The sequence below is a fragment of the Ranitomeya variabilis genome, chromosome 4 (assembly GCF_051348905.1).
Source record: "Ranitomeya variabilis isolate aRanVar5 chromosome 4, aRanVar5.hap1, whole genome shotgun sequence".
In the NCBI taxonomy this organism is placed as follows: Eukaryota; Metazoa; Chordata; class Amphibia; order Anura; family Dendrobatidae; genus Ranitomeya; species Ranitomeya variabilis.
This window is the reverse complement of record NC_135235.1, coordinates 255107187-255133916: the sequence shown is the minus strand read 5'-3', so window position 1 is coordinate 255133916 and position 26730 is coordinate 255107187. Positions and strand designations below refer to the sequence as shown.

The 26730-nt window shown below is 49.0% G+C and overlaps 2 protein-coding genes across 6 annotated transcripts in view; one reads left to right on the top strand and one right to left on the bottom strand.

Annotated features, from left to right (window-relative positions):
- Positions 1–620: 620 nt before the first annotated feature.
- On the bottom strand, positions 621–23727 carry DDX25 (DEAD-box helicase 25). Of its 3 annotated transcripts, none has more exons than XM_077249538.1 (12): positions 23317–23727; positions 21272–21308; positions 21092–21127; positions 20639–20774; positions 20240–20332; positions 10954–11056; positions 9819–9933; positions 9266–9443; positions 8696–8933; positions 8454–8616; positions 1845–2033; positions 621–1314 (listed from the first exon to the last, which is right to left on the bottom strand). In XM_077249538.1, exons 1-12 carry the CDS (start codon positions 23431–23433, stop codon positions 1253–1255), a joined length of 1467 nt encoding a protein of 488 aa, XP_077105653.1. In that variant the 5' UTR covers positions 23434–23727; the 3' UTR covers positions 621–1252. The 3 variants fall into 3 exon arrangements, with proteins under 3 accessions (XP_077105653.1, XP_077105655.1, XP_077105654.1); XM_077249540.1 differs by having other exon boundaries at positions 23409–23486; XM_077249539.1 differs by lacking the exon at positions 21092–21127 and having other exon boundaries at positions 23317–23504.
- Positions 23548–26730, top strand: part of VSIG10L2 (V-set and immunoglobulin domain containing 10 like 2) — a 221818-nt gene continuing 218635 nt past the window's right edge. For all 3 annotated transcript variants that reach the window (XM_077249535.1, XM_077249537.1, XM_077249532.1), the window contains exon 1: positions 23548–23635. The gene's annotated coding sequence lies outside the window, so the exon portion shown is untranslated. The remainder of the gene's footprint in view (positions 23636–26730) is intronic.

Sequence of the window (26730 nt, the reverse complement as noted above, 5' to 3'; positions counted from 1 at the left end):
TCAGCCTCCACCAGAGGCCGCTTCTCACTGCTGTCACCGACACAGACAGTACCCCTGCCGTGTGGTGCTTCCACAATCTGACCAGGCCGAGGTAGGGGACCCCCGCTGCCTACGTCGGTCTGTCAGAAGCGAGATATCTTCTATGATCTTCAACCCTCTTCTTAGGGTCTGCCTGAAGAGGTTCCCCTGTCAGGGACAGGAAACCAACTGGCGGGGGAGTGAGTTGCCGCCCTTTTATGTCTGAGGTTTCCTGTCCCTGAAGGGCGGATCCCCTCTCTCGTTGTGCTGTCATGGCGACTGAATAAATACAGCTTGGTATAGCGATCTACTTGTATACATACATGTAGGGTGGTGGTACAGGGGATCCAGGTGTATATGTCATTGCGTTTCCAGGAGGCCGAGCATAGAGGACATGGTATTCTTGTGTAAGATACACAGGTAACATTCCAATTACATCCATTATCTTACTGGGAGATGAACTAGAAATATGGCTGACACATCAGCCCCTGACAAAGCAGAGGCGAAACTCACAGATTGGGTATGATGGCAAGACGTGATCGCGCCACTCTCCGGTGTAGAGGGTGGGATCAGAGAGACTCCCATCACACAAAGACACATACTCTAGAACAGTAACAGATTTAATAAAAATATCAACATAAAATTTTCCTGGAAAATATTTCCATTGAGTACATAACAAAACTTTACAAAAAAAAAAAAATAAGAGAACATTCGTCACACCAGGAAAAGAAGAACATTTAGATAAAAGGCTTCACAAAGACGGCGGCTGCATCCTGAACCCAAGGACGGAGATGTCTATAAGGGGGCTCTGATAATCTGAAGAGGTGTCGGGGGGACCCCTTTATGTTCCCGCTATCCTCAGTGCACGTGTTAAAAGTAATGCAGATATAACACATTGTATCTGTGATCGTTCACCAAGTGCATGTCTTCCCAATTAATATTACTGATCGATTGTGTGACCCAGCGTCAGTCACCAGTGTATGATCGGAGGGTCTCAAGCCCCCCGAAGCAAAAACTAGGAGTGGGCCGATCATTCGCCTCTTATATAAAGTGATATTTACAAATAAAGTGATTTACAAATTTACAGAAGTGCAAAAAAAACAAAAAACAAAAACAAACAACTGTGAGAACTTAGTGCCAAAACTTGTGTCCATAGTGCAGAACTCCCCAGTGCGGAGTAAACTTTTTTTTGTTAACCAAGAACAGCCTTATAAAACATGAAGATTCTCCGTCATCAGCAGCAGAGTCTTTTCACCTCGTCAAAGTCTCCAGTATCCAACTGCACGATCTTTGTGCCTGGAGGGAAAAGGAGGAAACAGAACAAGTCACATCCATGTGGCCTCACAATTTGGGGAACAAAAGTCACCATTTTCTGAGAATATATATATATTTTGTTTTTTTTTACATTTTTATTTATTTTCCACCGATTTTGTTTTTGTGCATTGAGGGGTAGTTTTTCTTTTCTTTCCGATACCATTTTGGGGTACGTACGTTTTCATACTTTTTTTTGGAGAAGGAAGTGATCGATAAATGGTAATTTTGGCATTCAGATTTTTCTCTACTTTACAGCATTTATCATTGAGTTAAATATCATATGCTGCGACTAATCAGCAGCGACTGGAGCTAGCCCTGGTCGCTGCCATCGGACGGCGCCTTTTCTGCATGGAGTGAATTCAGCTTTGTACATCAGCATCCGACGTGTGACGAACATTTACATAATCTTAATAAAGGAAAAATCTTCCAACGCGGCAGTCCTGGGTAATTATCTACTATCCCCCGGTTATTCTCGCACGTAGAGGCGGTATTATACAATGACGGTCACTTACCGAAATGCTCTTCGATGTCCCTCAGGATGTACATGAAACACTTCTCCACCAGACTGATCGCCACACCCTTCTTACCGAACCTGCCGGTGCGACCGATGCGATGCAGGTACGTCTCGTAGTCCGTCAGGCCTTCTACTGTGACCGGCAGGTCAAAATTCACAACAATAGAAACTTGTTCTATATCAATTCCTGAAAAAAAGAAAAATAAAAGTCATAGTTACTCACCGATAACGGTGTTTCTCAGAGCCCATGACAGCACACCAGAGAGAGGGGATCCGCCCTTCAGGGGCAGGAAACCTACAGGATAAAAGGGCGGTACCTCTCCCCTGCATCAGTTTTATTTACAGAGCATCGGAGGTCCTCCAGGTTAGTCACAACAACAAAAAATATACAATTTTATCATATTGCTTAACAAGTAAACACCGTGTCTATATGAAAAGGCACTTCACACAAAATAATGTGCTCACCGCACACGTGATGAGGGGGGGGGAATAAGTAGGTGCTGTCATGGGCTCTGAGAAACACCGTTATCGGTGAGTAACTATGACTTTCTCAGTCGCCCATGACAGCACACCAGAGAGAATTGCAGAGATATATTGGTTAGGGAGGGACCACAGCCTGCAGAACCCTTCTTCCGAAGGTTAGGTCAGATGAAGAGGCTAGGTCTAGGCGATAGTGTCTGAAAAAGGTTGATGGTGATGACCAGGTGGCCGCCTTACAGATTTGATCTAATGGTACCTCTGACCTTTCGGCCCAGGAGGTCGCCATAGCCCTTGTAGAGTGGGCCTTCAGTCCCTGTGGAATGGCGTTCCCGGTGGATGAGTAGGCCACGGCTATTGCGTCTGTTACCCATCGGGCTATAGTGCTCTTAGAAGCTTTGAGTCCTTTCCTAGGCCCCTGGAAGCAGATAAAAAGAGACCCTTCCTTCCTACACTGTTGGGTGGATTTAATATATTGGATTAAACACCTTCTCACATCTAGTGTGTGGAATTTTTCTTCTTTCCTATTTTTAGGGTCTGGACAGAAGGAAGGAAGTATTATTTCCTGGGACCTGTGAAATATGGATGCTACTTTGGGTAGATAAGCAGGGTCTGTCTTTAGTACAACCTTATCATCCAGGATTTGTGTAAAGGGAGGGTTTGCGGAGATCACTTATTCTACGGGCCGATGTCAGGGCTATTAGGAGGGCAGTTTTAAGTGATAGAATCCTAAGAGGTATTGACTCTACAGGCTCAAACGGGGGTTCTGTCAGGGCTGACAAGACTAAGGGTACCGTCACACATTGAAATTTCCATCGCTACGACGTTACGATTCGTGACGTTCTAGCGATATCGTTACGATATCGCTGTGTCTGACACGCTACTGCGATCAGACACCCTGCTGAGAATCGTACGTCGTAGCAGATCGTTTGGAACTTTCTTTCGTCGCTTGATCACCCGCTGACATCGCTGGATCGTTGTGTGTGACAGCGATCCAGCGATGTCTTCGCTTGTAACCAGGGTAAACATCGGGTAACTAAGCGCGGCCCTGCGCTTAGTTACCCGATGTTTACCCTGGTTACCCGGGGACTTCGGCATCGCTCCAGCGCCGTGATTGCAACGTGTGACCGCAGTCTACGACGCTGGAGCGATATTCATACGACGCTGCGACGTCACGAATCGTGCCGTCGCAGCGATGAAAATTTCAATGTGTGACGGTACCCTAAGTTCAAGTCCCAAGTTGGTAATTTTTTTACTGTTACAGGTTTAGACCTTGCGGCTGCTCTGATAAACCGTATCACCCAAGGGTTTGCTGCTATATTTTCACAGTACAGTGCTCCTAGGGCTGATATCTGTACTTTTAAGGTACTTATTGAAAGGCCCAAGTCTAACCCCTTTTGTAGAAATTCTAATATTTCAGTCACTGGAACCCCGTCTTACAACCTGACCCCAGAGGAGGATAAACATTTTTGCCAAGTTTTACCATATATTTTTGTGGTCACGGGTTTTCTACTTTTCATTAGTGTAGAGACTAGTTTGTTAGAAAACCCTCTATCCCTCAATAGTGACCTCTCAAATTCCACGCTGTTAAGTGGAGATTCTCTGACTGGGGGTAGAACACCGGTCCCTGAGACAGAAGGTCCGGAAGATCCGGAAGGACCCAGGGATCGGTGATCGATAGCATCCTCAGCCAGGAGAACCAGGCCCTTTTGGGCCAGAAGGGGGCTATTAGGATAAATCTGGATTTGTCCTGCCTGATTTTCCGCAGGACTGCTGGAATGAGGATGATGGGAGGAAATGCGTACGCAAGAGTTTGTGTCCAGGGAATCGTAAATGCATCTACTGCCTGAGGATTCCCTCTGGGATCTAAGGAGCAAAAGGTTTTCACCTTCCTGTTGTGCATGTTTGCAAAGAGGTCTATTACAGGGATGCCCCATAAGTCTGTGATTTTGTTGAATATTCCCTGATTCAAGGACCATTTTCCTTGTTTTAGTTGGGTACGACTTAGGAAGTCGGCTTCCTGGTTCTCTACTCCTTTTATATGTAGGGCTGATATGGATAGAAAATTGTTCTGTACTAGGCTGAAAATTTCGGAGGTAGTTTCCATTAATGTTTGAGACCTGGTCCCCCCCTGGTGGTTCAAGTAAGCTACAACTACTTTGTTGTGCGAAAAAATTCAGACATGATGCCCTTGTAATTCTCTTAGGAAAAAAAGTAGTGCATGATTCACCGCTCTTAGCTCTTTTTGGTTTGAGGAAGTCTCGAGTTCCCGACTCGTCCATACCCCCTGAGAGAGTTTGTTGTTTAGATGGGCCCCCCACCCTGTGGGACTTGCATCTGTTGTTACTATCTGAGGGCCCTCTATCACCCATGGAATCCCTTTTGATAGGTTTGTGGGATTTAACCACCAGGTTAGGGAATGAATAACGGGCGAACTTAGAGTCATGCGACCCTCTAACCGACCCCTTAGTAAACTCTGGTTTTTTAAAATGTCCCACTGGAGGGGTCTCGTGTGGAGCTGCGCCCACTGAACTGCTGGAAGGCAAGCAGAGAGGGACCCCAGTAACGACATCGCCTTCCTCAGAGACATGGAAGGTTTTGAACAAGCTTCTGACACTAGATGTAATATCTTTTGTCTTTTCTGAATTGGGAGGCGACATTCTTGGGAACTTGAGTCCAGAGTGAGACCCAAAAATTCCTGGACCCTGGTTGGTTCCAGTTTTGACTTCTGAAGGTTCACCAGCCAGCCTAGTTTTTTCAAAATGTCTATCACTCTTTGGCATTGCTGACTGCAGAGTTGGGCCGAGCTGCTTACAATCAAGAAGTCGTCCAAATATGGAACGATTAAGATGTTCTCTTCTCTTAGATGTGCCATCATCTCTGCTACCAATTTGGTGAAGATGCGAGGCGCAATTGATATGCCAAAGGGAAGGGCTCTGTATTGGTATTCCCTTATCTGCCCCTTTATGACCACTGCCAGTCTGAGGAATTTTTGAGAATCCTTGTGGATGGGGACGTGATAATATGCGTCGCTGAGATCTAGAACTACCATAAAACAGTTCGGAAACAGGTTTTTTTATTGTCGACTTTATTGATTCCATTTTGAATCGTTTGTTCTTTACGTAAGTGTTTCATTTCCGTAAGTTTATTATGGTCCGGAAAGACCCGTCTGGTTTGGGAACCAGGAATAATGGGGAGTAGAAACCCTTCTTTCTCTCCAGAGGGGGAACTTCCAGGATGACATTTTTGTCCAATAATTTTAGGATTTCGAGTTCTAGAGCTTCTTGTTGTTGGGCAGAAGACCTCAGTGGAGTTACTACATAGTGTCGGGGGGGTAGGGAAAAAAAATTCTATTTGAAGCCCTGCGTTTATCAGATTTAATATCCAGGGGCTGGTAGTAATTTTTTCCCAGGCCGGGAGGAATTGAGACAACCTCCCTCCCACCCTGGGGGAGACGTCACTTAGGGGGGGGGTTTCTTATCGCGTGGGGAACTACCGAAGAGGAACCCTCTTTCTCTTCTTTTCCCATCGTCCCAGCGGTTTTGTTCTCTTGGTGGTCTTCTCCTAAAAAATTTCCTACTCCGAAAGGGCCGCTTATTGAACGTTGGAGTCAGGATGGGGAACCCCTTCTTTTTATCACCTGCTTTTTGCAGGATATCGTCTAGAGTCTCTCCAAAGAGAAACTTGCCCTCACACGGGATAGAACACAGTTTGTGTTTAGTTTGTAAATCTCCTGGCCAGCTTTTTAGCCACAGGGTTCTGCGTGCTGCATTTGAGAGGGCTGCAGATTTAGACGTTAATTTGATTGAGTCGGCAGACGAATCCGCTAGAAATGCCGCGGCACCTCTAATCATAGGAATAGAGTCTAACACCTTATTTCTGGGTACCCCATCCCTCAGCTGTTTCTCTAAGTTGTCAATCCAGATCATAAGTGAGCGTGACGTGCAAGCCGCTGCTATGGCCGGTCTCAAGCATCCTCCTGCCGACTCCCAGGCACCTTTAAGAAAGGTGTCGGCTCTCTTGTCAAGAGGGTCTTTTAGGGTACCCATATCCTCAAATGGTAACGCGTATCTTTTTGAGGCTTTAGCTACCGCCACGTCAAGTTTGGGAGCCTTATCCCATGAAGTGGAAGATTCCTCTTCAAAGGGATATTTTCTTTTAATAGAGGGAACTGATGCATTTTTCCTCTCTGGTTTTTCCCACTCTTTTTTGATTAATGTTTATATATTTTCATTTAGGGGAAAAACTTTCCGCTTTTTTTGGCATAGTCCTCCGAACATAACATCCTGAACTGTTTTGTCAGGACGAGGGTCCAATACCCCCCATTGTCGACCTCACCGCTTTAACAAGGCCATCAACCTCATCTAAGGGAAAACAATGACGACCTCCCCTTTCATCATCTGAAGAAGAGAAAGAGGGGTCCTGTGTATCTGAGTTTACCATATCAGAGCTGGAGGAATCAGAATTCCTACAAGGATTAGGTTTTTCCCTACTGACTTTCCTTTCTCCTTTAAGGGTTTTAAACACAGATTCCACCTCTGTTTTGATTACGGACCGTAACTCAGAGGCAAAGTTTGGAGTCTCCTCGCAGAGGACTTGACCAATACATGAATCGCATAACTTTTTATCCCAAGATTGCGGTAATTCTTTATCGCACAATGGGCAGGTTCTGTGCTTTGTTTTTGCCGTTCTCTTCCTTGCCTAGGATAAAGGAGAAGAGGGACCCCAATTACAAAAAAATTAGCTTTCACGAAGATCACTCACCAATCAGACGCAGCCACAGGTACCGGTTCTGGAGGAGGGGTAGGATCTTGAACAGAGATCCGTAGATTGTAGCTGATTCATCACGCTGGAATCCTTGCTACGTTGTGTGGAATGGCTACCAGACCGAGAACTCCGGGTGCCCGCAGAGGTTCGCTTCTTTTGTGCGTCCGGTTTCGGTCGTTGATGGTGGCGCTGCTGCTGCTGCGGTGGTGGCGGCGGCTGGAGCTGCTGATCGCTGTCTTCCATGGCTAATTACCCTGGGACGGCATGCAGCAAGGAGTCTCCTATGTGCACCATCTTTTAAACAGAGCGCTCATCATTAGCCCCTCCTCTGTGGCTGCATCGATGAGGAAGCGTTCATTTTTTTTTTTTTGAAAAATGCTACTGCGCATGCGCGCGCAGTCAGGGACCCGGAAATGAAGTAATCCGGTTCCGGGGCAGCGCCATTTTGGTACACCTTGGTTACAGCGCTGCCCCCGAACCGGAAGTCGTCCTATCACCTCCGGTGCGGCGCCATCTTGGAAACGCCGGTGTCCTGAGTGCAGCCGAATGCCGGGAGCCCCAACACCTATCCGGAGTGGCGGCTGCGCTTCCCCCCACTCACGCTGAGGACCCGTCGGTCGTAGCGGCTTCGGACACCGCACCAGCCGTGGCAGGGGCATCCCCACTACCAGGACTCGGACTGGCCGGTTCCGGACTCCAGGCTTCTTCACGGTTCTTCTCAGGTACCGTCCAGAAGGTTCCCCGTCAGGGACAGGAAACCAAACTGATGCAGGGGAGAGGTACCGCCCTTTTATCCTGTAGGTTTCCTGTCCCTGAAGGGCGGATCCCCTCTCTCTGGTGTGCTGTCATGGGCGACTGAGAAAGATATATAATAACATTCCCTGCTGGGAAAATAAAGCAGAGCTGTGATCACACAAGCCCGGCCTGCAAAGACACACTGGAGCCCTAACCGAGGACGATCCTTACCTGCTACTGACTGCATTAAGCTCCTCAGCGGAGGTCTCCTAGGATCTCCTGCTTGTTCAGTGTCTGCACAAATGTCGCTCTAATAGCATTTAGGATACTCTTCATATTAAGGTAAACGGACGTAGGAATAACCAGCAGAATAGTGAGTGCAGCTCTGGAGTATAATACAGAATGTAACGCAGGATCAGTAATGTAATGTATGTACACAGTGACTGCACCAGCGGAATAGTGAGTGCAGCTCTGGAGTATAATACAGGATGTAACTCAGGGTTAGTAATGTAATGTATGTACACGTCGATTGCACTTTTAGGGCCAATGCCGTAAGCATCTCTTACAAATGTGATTAAGACATAAGCCCTCAGCCTGGTGGGTCAGGATGCCTCCTCGGTGGTCTTACCTCGTGCGCAGACGTTGGTGGTGATGAGAACCTTCTCTTTGCCATCCCGGAATCTCTGGATGATATTTGCTCGGTCGCTCACTGACAGTTCTCCGCTCAGCAGGGCCACCTGGTGCCCATCACTAGCCATTTCTCGGGAAAGCCAGTTTGCAGTTTTCCGAGTCTATTTCAAAAGATAAATACTGGTTGGTGTCACAGAAATTACCTCTGACAGTGTTACATGGTGCGAGATGGGACTGTACCTGACAGAAGATGATTGCCTGCGCTATCGTCATCGACCCATACATGTTGCATAGCGCCACGAATTTCTCTTCATTGCTTTCACAAAAGTTGTAGAATTGTCTAATGTTCTTCAGAGTGACGTCTTCCTTCTTTACTTTTATAATGTTCGGATTTGGAACAATCCTCTCAGCAAAATACCAGACAGACTCATCAAAGGTGGCAGAAAACAGGAGCATCTGGCAGTCGGGTGGCATCACCCTGCGGGGAGGAGACAGACATCCCTAGAAGAAGAGGTGCCGCAGTGCCCGTGCCTTAGGCACCGCAGCACTGGGGGCCCACAAACATGGCAATAGTGCAGCACTAGATCAATGTGCGGCCCACTTTAATCATCGGATCATTGAGGGTCCCAGAGGTTAAACGTACATAGAGTTATGATACATTACACCTACATAGACTGTAGACAGATTTAGGAGAGTATCCCCATCAGACACATTTGTGGCTCGTCCTGTGGTTGCCATGAGTGAGTGACAGGTCAGTACACCGGATGTACAACTCGATTTAGACACCCCCTTCGGTCCCGGGAAACTCACCGCTTCACTCGGACGCTGTGGTCAGAATATCCCTGGCAGCCGATCATGACGTCTGCTTCATCCAGGACGAATACTTTTATGTTTTCAACATTGAAAAGTTTGAGCTTGAAGCACCAGTCCATTACCGTTCCTGGCGTTCCTACAATGATCTGAGATTCTATTCTGGATCCTCTGGTTGCTGAAAAAATATAGTGAAAAAAAAAAAAAAGACAATTTGCAGCTGGAATGCTCCATGCATCTTCTATACTTGGAAGACGAGATTCCTGATCCATTGCTCAGGGTAGCAGTAGGACATATTAAAAGACTACAGCTCCGTATGCCATCTAGTGGCCGTTCAGGAGTACTGTGGTTCAGATCACATACATTTCAATAGGAGCTGAGCTGCAGTACCAGGAACAGACACTTAATAGAAGACAGGAATTATACTGTACAGTTTATTGCCATTTATTGAATGATAATATATTGGGGCCAAAATGCAAAAGTGAAGTGCAAATGCATCCGCAAGGAGCAAAACATTGCAGATTTGGCTCCGGTATACAGCAACGCTACTCACGTCTGTTCCCACGGATCGCAAAGATCACATCAATTCCTTCACAGAACTTCCCCATCTGTTTCAGGACGTCTCCCGTCTGTAAAGCCAACTCAAATGTGGGACTGAGGCAGATGCACTGAGGATGGGAATGAGACAGCAACGAGGGGTTAGCTCGCCTTTTTTTTTTATGGCATCTGCGCCAAAATCATGTCACTTTGCTGTTCACAGGGTTTTTTTTTTTTAGTTTTTTTCATTAAGTGGTTTTGAAAAAATACACAAAATAAAAAAAAAACAAACAAAAAAAAAAACTTAAAATAAGTACATATCACTTCCAATAGCGAATCCTAAAGGAAATCTCTCCAAACTAAGCCCTGACCAATGAAACGGCCGCAAAGAACACTTCAGGGGGAAAAAATCTCCACCAAAAACACTAAAGAGGACGGTTTCGGCTTTATAAAATAAAAACAAGAATCAACCGGGGAGAACATCCGTTCTCATCCCGAGGAGCCTGGTGTGACGCCCGTGGGGTGGTCATAGGCAGGTTTGCAGGAGAAATATCAGCACCTTTCTTGTTCATCTGAATTAGCTCCATTCAGATATTTGGGAATGGACAGACGTTTCTGCAATGAATCTGCATCATGTGAACATACACTAACTGAAGGAAACTACAAGTTCCAGCATTCCAAGGCAGCCACAGGCTGGGCAGGTGTCAGGGCACGCTGGGAGTTGTTGTGTAAGAAGATCTGGACTGCAGCAGGTTACTGATCTCTGTCTCACAGTATGAAATGCTGCTCTTAAAGGCGTAGGGTCACAGTGGGGGTCTCACCTCTAGGACCCACAGCGATTGTCAGAACAGTCCTGGTCCTACACTGGCTGGTTGCCAAGCTATGGCACCGAGTGACAGCATAGCAGTGCTGCGTTGGGCTACCCTCATATTTGTCAGTGAGGGCGCCTGTTCGTTTAGCTCCTCCAGGCAGTGGTCTTATGTACAAGGGAAAACCAGGGAAGAAAGTGGCACAAGTCCCAGTTTTGGCAATTAGTGGGGGTCCTGGGCCCACACCAATCTACAATTATCACATATCCACTGGACAGGTGATGATTCATCTAGACTAGAAGACCCCCTTTAAGTGCCATGTGTACGAGCCCTAACACTCACCTGGGGGTATTTTTTCTTGACATCGACCCTGCTGAGCATCGCCAGAACAAACGCTGCCGTCTTCCCTGTCCCTGACTGGCTCTGAGCGATCAGATTCTGTGGTCTAGAGAGAAAAAAAAAATTATAGTTACTTACCGATAACGGTATTTCTCTGATCCCATGATGGCACCACGGAGAGAGGGGTCCGCCCCCAGGGACAGGAAACCTACAGGTGAAAAAGGGCGTACCTCTCTCCCACATCAGTTGGTTTACAGAGCCTTCTACAGAACTTCAGCTGCAACTTAATATTTACACAAATTAAGCTTAACAATTTTTAACAGAGGCACCGTGACTAAAGCTAATTATTAATACATTATAATGTGCACACCTGTGTGTGAAAAGGGGAGGGAATATACGGGTGCCATCATGGGATCAGAGAAATACCGTTATCGGTAAGTAACTATAATTTTCTCTATCCCCATGATGGCACCACGGAGAGATTTGCATAGATTGTAACTCTTAGGGAGGGACCACTGCCTCTAGAACCCTTCGCCCAAAGGTGAGATCAGAGGAGGTCAAGTCTAAGCGGTAGTGTTTGAAAAATGTAAGACCAAGTGGCCGCTCTACATATCTGTTGTATCGAAGCGCCAGCTCTCTCCGCCCAGGATGATGCCACTGCTCTGGTTGAGTGAGCTTTTATATTCTCCGGGATGGCCGTCCCGCTGGATGAGTAGGATAGGGCGATGGCATCTCTTATCCACCTTGCTAACGTGGCTTTCGATGCTTTTTGTCCCTTCCGTGGACCCTGGAAGCAGACAAACAGAGCCCTATCCTTCCTGCACTCCCTAGTGGCTGACAAATATCGGACTAGGCACCTTTTTACGTCAAGGGTATGCAGTGTTTTTTCTCCCTCATTTTTGGGGTTGGGACAAAATGAGGGCAGAGAGATCTCTTGTGTCCTGTGAAATTGTGACGCGATCTTAGGGAGGTAAGCCGGGTCAGTTTTTAAAATGACTATCGTCGAGAATTTGAGTAAAGGGAGGACACGCGGATAGTGCTTGTATGTCACTGACACGACGGGCCGAGGTTAGGGCCACTAGGAGTGTGGTTTTTAGAGATAGGACCTTTAGGGGTGCGTCTGCCAGGGGTTCAAAGGGAGGTTTGGTTAGCGCATTTAAAACAAGGTTTAAGTCCCATGGAGGGGCATTATGAAGAGGGATAGGCCTTGATCTACCCGCGGCTTTAATGAATCTTGTGATCCATCGGTTTCTGGCTAGATCGTAATTATACAACGCTCCCAAGGCTGCTACCTGAACCTTCAGAGACAGCCCCCCGAAGAAGCCTACGCGAAACGCGCGTAGGGGCTGGCGGTTCCACAGGTACACACCACGTCTAACATGGGTGAGGCCCGATCTTTTACATTTCTTTAGTCTTCCACCTGATATGTATTTCTGGTGGGATTAGTAAGCTGGTACTGCCAGTTATTTATTCTGTTTTACCTGGGTTCTCAAGACGTATACTGAAGGTGTGTCATGTGGTTGTTGTTTACCTGTTTCCATGATTCACAACATTATTCTACTATGACCCTGAGTGTGTACTCTACTATGAGCATTTTAATATAAATGGTTGTTAATAAACATGTTACTTTTTTGTACCTTTAAAGACAACTCCATGACTCCTTTTTTCGGATTATCATATATACCTTCAGAGTACTCGTAGCTAAACCTTTTTCCAACCCCTTTTGCAGGAACTCAATAATTTCCCCTATTGGGATTTCCCCCGATGGGTCTGCACCCGATACCGACAAAAATTTTCTCCACACTTTCCCATTCCCATATATCCTGGTGGTTACGAGTTTCCTACTCTGTAATAATGTGGACACCAGAATGGGTGAGAAACCTTTATCGCTCAATAGCTTCCTTTCAAAAGCCAAGCTGTCATGTGTAGGCTTTTTACGCTGGGGTGACACACTGGGCCCTGGGATAACAGATTTTGAGAGTCTGGTAGAACCCATGGGCTGTCTATGGACATTTTTCTTAGCCAAGAAAACCATATTCTGCGAGGCCAGAACGGAGCTATTACTATCACAGTTGCTCCCTCCTCCCGAATTTTCCTCAGGACTAGGGGAATAAGGGATATTGGAGGGAACGCGTAGGCGAGGCGATAGTTCCAGGGAATTGTATGGGCGTCCAGAGCTACTGGGCCCCCCCGGGGATTGATTGAGCAGAACATTTTTACCTTCCGGTTTTGACTGTCCGCGAATAGGTCTATCTCTGGCTCTCCCCAACGCATTACTATCTGGTTGAACACCGATTGTTTTAGCTCCCACTCCCCCTGTTTTAAGCACGTCCTGATGAGGAAGTCTGCGGTTTGGTTTTCTGAGCCTTTTATGTAGAGGGCTGTTAGAGACTTCAGGTTGTGCTCTGCTATGTGAAAGATGGATCGAGTTTCTTTCATCAGTGCTTGCGACCTGGTACCCCCTTGGTGGTTTAGATATGCTACTACCACCTGATTGTCTGAAAAGATTTTTACGTGGTGGGAGCGAAGGAGTTTTAGAAAGTGTGTCAGGGCGAGCTTTACCGCTAACAGTTCTTTCATGTTTGATGAGGTTAGTTCTTGATTTTTGTTCCAGTTCCCTTGTGCCACTTGACCGTCTACATGTGCTCCCCACCCCCAGGGGCTTGCATCCGTCGTCAGGATTTTCTCCGTCGGTAGTGCCCAAGGGACCCCCTTGGTAAGATTTACTGGGTTCGCCCACTATTCTAGGGAGTGTATCGTAGTTGATGATATGCTTAATTGCCCGTCTAAATTTCCGCCCAGATACAGGCTTGAATTTAAAGTCTCCCATTGTAGGTCCCGGGTATGACACTGTGCCCACTGTACGGCCGGGATGCAGGCTGTCATAGAGCCCAGCAGCGACATAGCTTTCCTGAGAGTGGTGACCGGGGATGTCGACAACTGCAACACAGCCTGTGTCATTTTTTGAATCTTCCCCTGAGGAAGATAGCACATTTGTGTGCTTGAGTCCAGGACTATCCCCAAGTACTCCTGTACCTGAGAAGGGACTACTTTGGATTTGGAAAGGTTCAATAGCCAACCTAGGCTTGACAGAGAAGTCATGACCAAATCCAACTGTTGTTTGCAGTGATGGAATGATGCCCCTGCTACAAGGAGATCGTCCAGGTAGGGAACTATCAGGATATTCTGTTCCCGTATATGAGCCATCACTTCCGACATTATTTTCGTGAATACCCGGGGTGCGATAGCTAACCCAAATGGGAGGGCCCGGAACTGATAGTGTCTCCCCCTGGATATTCGCTGCTAGTCTGAGATACTTTCGATGATCCCTGTGGATCGGCACATGGTAGTATGCATCTCGTAAGTCTAGAACAGTCATGAAACACAACGGAAAGAGTATTTTCACGCAAGATTTTATTGTCTCCATTTTGAAGTGTGGGATTTCGAGGAAACTGTTTAATTTTTTGAGATTTATGATCGTCCTGTACAATCCATCTGGTTTCCTTCGGAGAAAGAGGGGGGAGTAGAAGCCCATGCCTCTTTCCTGGTGTGGGACTTCCTGTAAGACTCCCTTCTGGATTAGGCTAAAGGCCCCGTCTCACATAGCGATTTACCAACGATCACGACCAGCGATACGACCTGGCCGTGATCGTTGGCAAGCCGTTGTGTGGTCGCTGGGGAGCTGTCACACAGATAGCTCTCTCCAGCGACCAACGATCAGGGGAACGACTTCGGCATCGTTGAAACTGTCTTCAACGATGCTGAAGTCCCCCTGCAGCACCCAGGTAACCAGAGTAAACATCGGGTTACTAAGCGCAGGGCCGCGCTTAGTAACCCAATGTTTACCCTGGTTACCAGCGTAAATGTAAAAAAAAACAAACACTACATACTCACCATCTGATGCCCGTCAGGTCCCTTGCCGTCTGCTTCCTGCTGACTGAGTGCCGCCGTACAGTGAGAGCAGAGCGGTGACGTCACTGCTGTGCTGTGCTCTCACTGTACGGCCGGCAGACAGTCAGAGCAGGAAGCAGACGGCAAGGGACCTGACGGACATCAGATGGTGAGTATGTACTGTTTGGTTTTTTTTACATTTACGCTGGTAACCAGGGTAAACATCGGGTTACTAAGCGCGGCCCTGCACTTAGTAACCCGATGTTTACCCTGGTTACCAGTGAAGACATCGCTGGATCGGTGTCACACACACCGATTCAGCGATGTCAGCGGGACCTCAACGACCAAAAAACGGTCCAGGCCATTCCGACACGACCAGCGATCTCACAGCAGGGGCCTGATCGCTGGTACGTGTCACACATAGCGAGATCGCTACTGAGGTCGCTGTTGCGTCACAAAACTTGTGACTCAGCAGCGATATCGCTAGCGATCTCGCTATGTGAGACGGGGCCTTTAAAATCTCTTCCTGGAGAGCTGACTGTTCTTGTGACTGTCTCTGCGGTGTTACCATAAAGAAGTTGTTGGGGGGGGGGGGGGGGGGGGGGGAACGCGGAATTTTAGTTTGAGCCCTTCTCGTATTATGCCTAAAATCCAGGGACTGAGATTTTTTCCCAGGCTGGAAGAAAACCGGCTAGTCTCCCACCGACCCGGGGAATACCTTCATTGAGTTTTCTTATTATCAGGGGTGGGTTTGTTGAACAGGAAACCTCTGTTTTTATTTCTTTTGTCTTCCCATGCCTCTTTGTTCCCTTTAGGGGGTCTCCTCCGCATGAATTTTCTATTCCGAAAGGAACGCCTGTAAGACTGGTTGGGGAATCCAGGGAAAGATTTTTTCTTATCCCCGGCTTTGTCGAGGATATCATCTAGCGTTGACCCGAACAAGAATTCGCCTTCGCAAGGTATTGCACATAGTCTCGTTTTCGTCTGAAGATCCCCAGGCCAGCATTTTAGCCACAGGGCACGTCTTGCGGCGTTTGAGAAGGCGGCTGACCTGGCTGCTAGCCTGACCGAGTCTACGGATGCATCAGCCAAAAAGGCTGCTGCACCTTGCATTACGGACACTGATTTTTGAATTGTCTCTCTTGAGACTTTCTCCTTTAACTGGGAGTCCAAATGCTCGATCCATACCATTAGGGCGCGGGCCGTGCAGGTGGCCGCGATGGCTGGTTTTAGCCCACCCCCTGCCACTTCCCAGGAGTTTTTTAAAAAAGTCTCGGCTTTTTTGTCCATTGGGTCTTTTAAGGTACCCATGTCCTCAAATGGCAGGGCAAACTTTTTAGAAGCCATCGCTATGGCCACATCTAACTTTGGTGCCTTACTCCAGGATGAGCAGGCTGGATCATCGAAAGGATACTTTCTCTTGGGGGTCAGAAGAGCTTTTTTGTCTGGCTTTTTCCATTCTCTCTTAATTAGAGAGTGAATTTTTTCGTTTATTGGGAATGCTCTTCTTTTCTTTTGTTCCAGACCGCTGAACATTATGTCCTGCGCTGTTCTTTTAGGTCGCTCATCTACCAGCCCCATTGTTGACCTGACAGCTTTCACTAAAGCGTCTGTCTCCTCGATAGGGAAGCAATTGCGTCCCCCTTCTGAAGACACTGAAGAGGTGTTAGAGGCTGATGAATCATTTGAGTCAGATAGCTCGCTTTCTGACTCGTCAGCACTAGACTCAGGGAACCCATGACTTGTTTTATGTTTTTTCTTTGTGGATTTAATGCCTTTAAGGGCACTTTCCACCTGGCTTTTTATTAATGACTTTAGTTCTGAGGCAAATGCTGGAGTTTCCTCCTGAATTGTCTTTTTTATACAAGTGCTGCACAGTCTCTTTTCCCAGGAGGAAGGCAGTTCCTCTGAACATATCGCACATTCTCTATGCTTTGTTTTGCCTGCACATTTTCTTCCCTAGGAAAAAAGAGTAACCCCGTATTAAAACTCAGCACTTTCACGTAGGTCACTCACCCCCTGTGGATCAGAGATACCGTCTCGGGCCTGGGGACTGTATCCGCTGGAATCGTCGCCGGCCGTGTGGTTTTTGCAGACCCCCGGCTGCGTTGTGACTCTGATCGCCCGCTGCTGCTGCGCTGTACAGAGGAAGAGTTCCCTTTGCGCTGATGCTGTAAGTGCAGACGCCACTGCACCTGTGCTTGCTCAGGGGATAGTTGGACGACTTCCTGCACATCCTGCTGCTCGTTCTCACTCATAGTGGCCTCCGCACTGTCTGGTGCACTGGAGTTTGAATTTGCCACACTTTCTCGCTTGCTGAGGGTTCTTTTATCATATTGTACCGGCGACACCGGAAGTGACGGTCTGCGCATGCGCCCGCCCAACTCCCGGTTCCCTGGATCGCCGGCCTCACATGGGGAAAGATATGCGCTAGGACGCCGGCGCGCGTACTAGCGCTGTTTGTCGGCGCCTGCACTTCGGCGGTAACGGCTCTGCACTTCGGCGGTAATGGCGCCGGCGTCTCTGCCCACGGCGTCCGGTCACCTCATCTGGTTCGGGCTCTGCGGCCCCGATTTTGCCTGGGCTTATGGAAAGGTAGCCGCCGCTACCTCCATGCGGTGGTATAGAGCTCTTTTGGTGACCGCCGTCACCAGCTCCTTCCTACCCCCTTTTTTTTTTTTTGTGAGGAAGGCAGACTTGATCCTTTCACTGCCTTCCCCCCTCACTCACCCATGAGGCCCGCCGACCCCTGTGGTGGTGCTTCAGGGAAGGGAAAAAGGGGGGAGAAAACCGCTCAATCCAGCCGTGACAGGGCACCCCCTATCAAGAAATCGACTGGACCAGCCCCTGGAATCCCACGAAGAATCCTTCAGGTACGTGCTGTAGGTTCCCCGTCAGGGACAGGAAACCAACTGATGTGGGAGAGAGGTACGCCCTTTTTCACCTGTAGGTTTCCTGTCCCTGGGGGCGGACCCCTCTCTCCGTGGTGCCATCATGGGGATAGAGAAAAATATATATATATATATATAAACTTTTTTTTCTGCTGTTTAAGTCGTACAAGTAATTTCCTGCCCGATGCTAACAAGTGGACAGCTCCTATGCGGGGTCTTAGCTGAGCAGGGAGAGGCCATCAGTATCTCACTGACCCCAACTACCAGTAACCGGACACCGACCAGTGGCCTCAGTAGTCAGGGCAATGGTGGCTGTGAAGTCATTGCTCTTTGTTTTAAAGAGGTTTTAATGCATGAATTTGCAAAGTTCTTGTAAGAACAAGGAACTTTGCAATTTACCTTCTAGGATTTTATAGCTTACTGGTCACCCTGTGGTATCGGAGAGGCCAGCTCCCCAGGTGAGGAGCTCGTGGCCAGCTCCCCAGGTGAGGAGCTCGTGGCCAGCTCCCCAGGTGAGGAGCTCGTGGCCAGCTCCCCAGGTGAGGAGCTCGTGGCCAGCTCCCCAGGTGAGGAGCTCGTGGCCAGCTCCCCAGGTGAGGAGCTCGTGGCCAGCTCCCCAGGTGAGGAGCTCGTGGCCAGCTCCCCAGGTGAGGAGCTCGTGGCCAGCTCCCCAGGTGAGGAGCTCGTGGCCAGCTCCCCAGGTGAGGAGCTCGTGGCCAGCTCCCCAGGTGAGGAGCTCGTGGCCAGCTCCCCAGGTGAGGAGCTCGTGGCCAGCTCCCCAGGTGAGGAGCTCGTGGCCAGCTCCCCAGGTGAGGAGCTCGTGGCCAGCTCCCCAGGTGAGGAGCTCGTGGCCAGCTCCCCAGGTGAGGAGCTCGTGGCCAGCTCCCCAGGTGAGGAGCTCGTGGCCAGCTCCCCAGGTGAGGAGCTCGTGGCCAGCTCCCCAGGTGAGGAGCTCGTGGCCAGCTCCCCAGGTGAGGAGCTCGTGGCCAGCTCCCCAGGTGAGGAGCTCGTGGCCAGCTCCCCAGGTGAGCTCGTGGCCAGCTCCCCAGGTGAGGAGCTCGTGGCCAGCTCCCCAGGTGAGGAGCTCGTGGCCAGCTCCCCAGGTGAGGAGCTCGTGGCCAGCTCCCCAGGTGAGGAGCTCGTGGCCAGCTCCCCAGGTGAGGAGCTCGTGGCCAGCTCCCCAGGTGAGCTCGTGGCCAGCTCCCCAGGTGAGGAGCTCGTGGCCAGCTCCCCAGGTGAGGAGCTCGTGGCCAGCTCCCCAGGTGAGGAGCTCGTGGCCAGCTCCCCAGGTGAGGAGCTCGTGGCCAGCTCCCCAGGTGAGGAGCTCGTGGCCAGCTCCCCAGGTGAGGAGCTCGTGGCCAGCTCCCCAGGTGAGGAGCTCGTGGCCAGCTCCCCAGGTGAGGAGCTCGTGGCCAGCTCCCCAGGTGAGGAGCTCGTGGCCAGCTCCCCAGGTGAGGAGCTCGTGGCCAGCTCCCCAGGTGAGGAGCTCGTGGCCAGCTCCCCAGGTGAGGAGCTCGTGGCCAGCTCCCCAGGTGAGGAGCTCGTGGCCAGCTCCCCAGGTGAGGAGCTCGTGGCCAGCTCCCCAGGTGAGGAGCTCGTGGCCAGCTCCCCAGGTGAGGAGCTCGTGGCCAGCTCCCCAGGTGAGGAGCTCGTGGCCAGCTCCCCAGGTGAGGAGCTCGTGGCCAGCTCCCCAGGTGAGGAGCTCGTGGCCAGCTCCCCAGGTGAGGAGCTCGTGGCCAGCTCCCCAGGTGAGGAGCTCGTGGCCAGCTCCCCAGGTGAGGAGCTCGTGGCCAGCTCCCCAGGTGAGGAGCTCGTGGCCAGCTCCCCAGGTGAGGAGCTCGTGCCGCCTGTGGGCTCTGTGCTTTACAGCCTCGCTCCGCTCTGAAGTTAGCAGCATTGCTGGATCCCCCTGCGCTTCTCACATGGTGCAGGAACAAAACCACCTCTGAGCAGCCTGCGGAAAGGGCTACGTTCAGACCAGCAGCCCGTCCTCGCCACTGGTCCAAACTGTCCACAAGCACTCCGACAACCAGTGAGCCGGAGGACGGAGTGGAGTGCTGCTGACAACGGAAAATTAGAATAAGGGCGCAGTCAGCTGGCCATATAAAATTGGACGGTGGGGCACGGACTGACCAGCGACTCTCGACCGGAGCGTGACGTCATTATGTATTTCTCTGCTGCTGGCCGGTCCGTGCACGCCATGCCAAGTTCGTGGCTCTAATGTTGGAGCAATGTGTAATATCGGCTCGATGAATTGGCCAATTTCTAAGATTTCCACCAGAGATAGCACAGGATATTTCATTAGTCAAATTAATAGCATTAAATCTCTGCCAAATTGTGATTAGGAACTCTGTCACCGGCGTTAAAATTAAAAACCCGAGTACCGTTCTGAGGGTTTAACAAAATGGGTCCACAGACGGCCACCCACGGGGGGTTAACTTACACCTCGACACACATTTATCCTGTAGTTTATGGCCAGACGACACATGAAGGACATCTATACTTACGGGTCAGCGAGAATCATCGGGAGAGCAGTGGCCTGGATTTTGGAGGGTCTGTTGAAGCCCATTCCATAGATCCCCTGGAGCAGATCGGGCTTCCTGCAGAAACAGCAGCACGTCACGCACGCCATCGTAACGTCACGCACGCCACGTAACACCGCGCCACCTTAACACCCAGCCACGCACGCCCCTAACACCGCACCACCGTAACACCCAGCCATGCACGCCCCCGAAACACCACACACCGCCGCGTCATGAAATCCCCGTAACGCCACGCGCAACCCCATAACACCACCAGGTCTTCTAGCACTTGTCACCCTCTCCCTTTATATCGGACCCTGCACCTCTGGTTACTGCTGGATTAACCCTTTTATGGTCACGGTTTTCTGTACTGTGATCACTTACAAGTGCAGCTCCTCAAAGGACTTCACGGAGTACAATGGAGACGAGGGGTCTCTCTGCTGCACCTCCAAATTATGGCTGGACTCCACCAGAGAGATCCGGATCAGCTTATTCAGGAGGGAGTTTGTCGCCTGTTCGTCTGCAACAGAAGAGAACACAAGATCTTTACTTTTCTAACGATTTATCTATAAATTTAGCCCTAATCCCAGTGGCCGTGGCGACAGCGGCAGCCATGTGTGCGCGGGGCATGTCAGCCTATGGAGCAGCCCCAAAGAGACCCCTGAACAGTGAAAAGATGCGGCAAGTGGCACCATCTGCAGGAAGGAGACGCTGCCTGTCCTACATGCACCCATACACAGGGGTGACAGCGGCGCCTCCTAGTGCCAGACACCGTGGTGGATGGAAAGAGACCCCTGCACCGAGCATAATATATAGGTTACAAAACGCTAAACTTACTGACACCCTCCTCCTCGCCACGGTCCCAGTAATGGCCTGAAATAGGATATTAACGCATTTACTGAACGGATATATACAGGCCAAGTTTCCATTCACTGACAGCCGGCAGGGATCTTTAACAAGAGCACCCGCGGTAGCAGGAGTCAGGAAGGGCAGGTATATCAGAATAACTGGACTTACCTGACTGATCGTGATCTGGACAATCAGGAGCAATAACCTGTAAGACATGGAGGCACTCAGTATGACGATCACATATGGAGAAGTTATCAGCAGCTGCATAAATCCAATAATCCAGCAGATTACAGTCAGGGTAACCAGGTAATCCGAAGCAATAATAAACAGTTGTGCCTGATGTGCTGGACAATCAGATACATCGCTGCACACGGACGAGCGCAGGACAGGAACGCAGCAAAAGCCGTCAGCTCCGCGTAATCTGCACAGCGCAAAGCCACGGACACGTACAGACAGCAGGGGCAGCGCCAAGCCACAGACACCTATAGACAGCAGGGGTAGCGCCAAGCCACAGACACCTATAGACAGCAGGGGTAGTGCCAAGCCACAGACACCTATAGACAGCAGGGGTAGCGCCAAGCCACAGAACCTATAGACAGCAAGGACGGCACCAAGCCACGGACACCTATAGACAGCAGGGTCAGCGCCAAACCACGGACACCTATAGACAGCAGGGTCAGCGCCAAGCCACGGACACCTATAGACAGCAGGGTCGGCGCCAAGCCACGGACACCTATAGACAGCAGGGTTGGCGCCAAACCACAGACACCTATAGACAACAGGGGCGGCGCCAAGCCACGTACCCCTATAGACAGCAAGGAAGCCGCCAAGCCACGGACACCTATAGACAGCAGGGTCGGCGCCAAGCCACGGACACCTAGACAGCAGGGACGGCGCCAGGCCACCTATAGACAGCAGGGACGGCGCCAGGCCACGGACACCTATAGACAGCAGGGAAGGTGCCAGGCCACAGACACCTATAGACAGCAGGGACAGCGCCAGGCCACGGACACCTATAGACAGCAGGGACAGCGCCAGGCCACGGACACCTATAGACAGCAGGGACGGCACCAGGCCACGGACACCTATAGACAGCGCCAGGCCACCTATAGACAGCAGGGACGGCACCAGGCCACGGACACCTATAGACAGCAGGGAAGGCGCCAGGCCACGGACACCTATAGACAGCAGGGACGGCACCAGGCCACGGACACCTATAGACAGCGCCAGGCCACCTATAGACAGCAGGGACGGCACCAGGCCACGGACACCTATAGACAGCGCAAGGCCACGGACACCTATAGACAGCGCCAGGCCACCTATAGACAGCAGGGACGGAACCAGGCCACGGACACCTATAGACAGCAGGGACAGCGCCAGGCCACAGACACCTATAGACAGCACCAGGCCACGGACACCTATAGACAGCGCCAGGCCACCTATAGACAGCAGGGACGGCACCAGGCCACTGACACCTATAGACAGCAGGGAAGGCGCCAGGCCACAGACACCTATAGACAGCAGGGACGGCGCCACGCCACAGACACCTATAGACAGCACCAGGCCACGGACACCTATAGACAGCGCCAGGCCACCTATAGACAGCAGGGACGGAACCAGGCCACGGACACCTATAGACAGCAGGGACAGCGCCAGGCCACAGACACCTATAGACAGCACCAGGCCACGGACACCTATAGACAGCGCCAGGCCACCTATAGACAGCAGGGACGGCACCAGGGAAGGCGCCAGGCCACAGACACCTATAGACAGCAGGGACGGCGCCAGGCCACAGACACCTATAGACAGCAGGGACGGCGCCACGCCACAGACACCTATAGACAGCAGGGACGGCGCCAGGCCACGGACACCTATAGACAGCAGGGAAGGCGCCAGGCCACGGACACCTATAGACAGCAGGGAAGGCGCCAGGCCACGGACACCTATAGACAGCAGGGAAGGCGCCAGGCCACGGACACCTATAGACAGCAGGGATGGCGCCAGGCCACGGACACCTTTAGGTCAGAGATCACTGCTGGGTGATCGCCCTTGAAATAGGGTCTGCAACTGGGCGCTCCAGCACATGCTGGGAGTTGTAGTCTCCCCTCACAGCAGAAGCACAGGCGGAGTACTAGTGAATCCTCGGTGCTGGGAGTAGCAGTCCCTCCTCCGCACACAGTATAGGCCCGGACTCGCACATTACATGTATTTACATTGTTGTTCCGGTCGGACATTGCTGCACATGAAGCCCCGCACGCTGTGGAGCTCTGGGAGGCGGCGGACACCTCTCTTCCATGCCACGCACCGCCGTTACGGCGCACAGCAGCCATCGAGCCTTCCTCCACGTGATCCTAGCAACGCTCGGGCGGGCTGGCCGCTCCTGACTCCGCCTCTTTTTTAGCAAAAGCCCGGGCCGTGACGTCAGCGCGCAGGCGGCGGTGTGAGGGTAGAGACCGTTCACCAGCAGGTGGCGCTGCTGTGGGGGAACACAGGTGGCGAGGGCCGTCACTGAGGAGAAGGCCGCGGTGCATGGTGAGCGTGTGTGTATGAGCGTGCGTGTGTGTATGAGCGTGTGTGTATGAGCGTGCGTGTGTGTATGAGCGTGCGTGTGTGTATGAGCGTGCGTGTGTGTATGAGCGTGCGTGTGTGTATGAGCGTGCGTGTGTGTATGAGCGTGCGTGTGTGTGGTGTGTACACTGCGACACAGGAGCCCGACACTCGCCTCATCATGCCACGTTCACACACTCAGTATTTTACGGGACATACTAAAAAGAATGAAGAAAAGGAATAAATAAAAAGAATGAACATAATAACTTATAGCTCCAAAGAGATGGAGAGGTGTTATAGATTTCTTATGCATCTTGGATATGAACTGAACATGAATTACATGTAGAAAATTAGGAAATCAACATAGATCCCATATAAACAGGTATATACTATATTCCCTGAGCCTGATAGGTGGGGAATGAAGATGAAATATATGTAGATAATAGAGGAATGAACACATATCCCATATATACAGGTGTATACTATATTCCCTGAGCCTGATATGTGGGGAATGAACATGGAATATATGTAGATAATAGAGGAATGAACACATATCCCATATAAACAGGTGTATATTATATTCCCTGAGCCTGATAGGTGGGGAATGAAGATGAAATATATGTAGATAATAGAGGAATGAACACATATCCCATATATACAGGTGTATACTATATTCCCTGAGCCTGATATGTGGGGAATGAACATGGAATATATGTAGATAATAGAGGAATGAACACATATCCCATATAAACAGGTGTATATTATATTCCCTGTGCCTGATAGGTGGGGAATGAAGATGAAATATATGTAGATAATACGAGAATGAACACATATCCCATATAAACAGGTGTATATTATATTCCCTGAGCCTGATAGGTGGGGAATGAACATGAAATATATGTAGGTAATAGAGGAATGAACACATATCCCATATATACAGGTGTATACTATATTCCCTGAGCCTGATAGGTGGGGAATGAAGATGAAATATATGTAGATAATAGGAGAATGAACACATATCCCATATAAACAGGTGTATATTAAATTCCCTGAGCCTGATAGGTGGGAATGAACATGGAATATATGTAGATAATAGAGGAATGAACACATATCCCATATAAACAGGTGTATATTATATTCCCTGAGCCTGATAGGTGGGGAATGAAGATGAAATATATGTAGATAATAGGATAATGAACACATATCCCATATAAACAGGTGTATATAATATTCCCTGTGCCTGATAGGTGGGGAATGAACATGGAATATATGTAGATAATAGGGGAATGAACACATATCCCATACAAACAGGTGTATATTATATTCCCTGAGCCTGATAGGTGGGGAATGAAGATGAAATATATGTAGATAATAGGAGAATGAACACATATCCCATATAAACAGGTGTATACTATATTCCCTGAGCCTGATAGGTGGGGAATGAACATGGAATATATGTAGATAATAGAGGAATGAACACATATCCCATATAAGCAGGTGTATACTATATTCCCTGAGCCTGATAGGTGGGGAATGAAGATGAAATATATGTAGATAATAGAGGAATGAACACATATCCCATATATACAGGTGTATACTATATTCCCTGAGCCTGATATGTGGGGAATGAACATGGAATATATGTAGATAATAGAGGAATGAACACATATCCCATATAAACAGGTGTATATTATATTCCCTGTGCCTGATAGGTGGGGAATGAAGATGAAATATATGTAGATAATACGAGAATGAACACATATCCCATATAAACAGGTGTATATTATATTCCCTGAGCCTGATAGGTGGGGAATGAACATGAAATATATGTAGGTAATAGAGGAATGAACACATATCCCATATATACAGGTGTATACTATATTCCCTGAGCCTGATAGGTGGGGAATGAAGATGAAATATATGTAGATAATAGGAGAATGAACACATATCCCATATAAACAGGTGTATATTAAATTCCCTGAGCCTGATAGGTGGGAATGAACATGGAATATATGTAGATAATAGAGGAATGAACACATATCCCATATAAACAGGTGTATATTATATTCCCTGAGCCTGATAGGTGGGGAATGAAGATGAAATATATGTAGATAATAGGATAATGAACACATATCCCATATAAACAGGTGTATATAATATTCCCTGTGCCTGATAGGTGGGGAATGAACATGGAATATATGTAGATAATAGGGGAATGAACACATATCCCATACAAACAGGTGTATATTATATTCCCTGAGCCTGATAGGTGGGGAATGAAGATGAAATATATGTAGATAATAGGAGAATGAACACATATCCCATATAAACAGGTGTATACTATATTCCCTGAGCCTGATAGGTGGGGAATGAACATGGAATATATGTAGATAATAGAGGAATGAACACATATCCCATATAAGCAGGTGTATACTATATTCCCTGAGCCTGATAGGTGGGGAATGAACATGGAATATATGTAGATAATAGAGGAATTAACACATATCCCATATAAGCAGGTGTATACTATATTCCCTGAGCCTGATAGGTGGGGAATGAACATGGAATATATGTAGATAATAGAGGAATGAACACATATCCCATATAAGCAGGTGTATACTAAATTCCCTGAGCCTGATAGGTGGGGAATGAACATGAAATATATGTAGAGAATAGGAGAATGAACACATATCCCATATAAACAGGTGTATATTATTTTCCCTGTGCCTGATAGGTGGGGAATGAACATGAAATATATGTAGAGAATAGAGGAATTAACACATATCCCATATAAACAGGTGTATATTATTTTCCCTGTGCCTGATAGGTGGGGAATGAACATGAAATATATCTAGAGAATAGGGGAATGAACACATATCCCATATAAACAGGTGTATATTATATTCCCTGAGCCTGATAGGTGGGAATGAACATGAAATATATGTAGGTAATAGAGGAATGAACACATATCCCATATATACAGGTGTATACTATATTCCCTGAGCCTGATAGGTGGGGAATGAAGATGAAATATATGTAGATAATAGGAGAATGAACACATATCCCATATAAACAGGTGT

What these genes read in the sequence shown, in the direction of transcription:
- DDX25 (XM_077249538.1), bottom strand. Translation starts at nt 23,433, where the DNA reads ATGGCTGCTGTGCGCCGTAACGGCGGTGCGTGGCATGGAAGAGAGGTG. An exon ending in TGGCGAGGAGGAGGGTGTCA is followed by an intron (nt 20,775 to 21,091) that starts GTAAGTTTAGCG and finishes CTTCTGTTGCAG; the next exon opens with ACGAACAGGCGACAAACTCC. An exon ending in GGACATCGAAGAGCATTTCG is followed by an intron (nt 1,315 to 1,844) that starts GTAAGTGACCGT and finishes TTTTCCCTCCAG; the next exon opens with GCACAAAGATCGTGCAGTTG.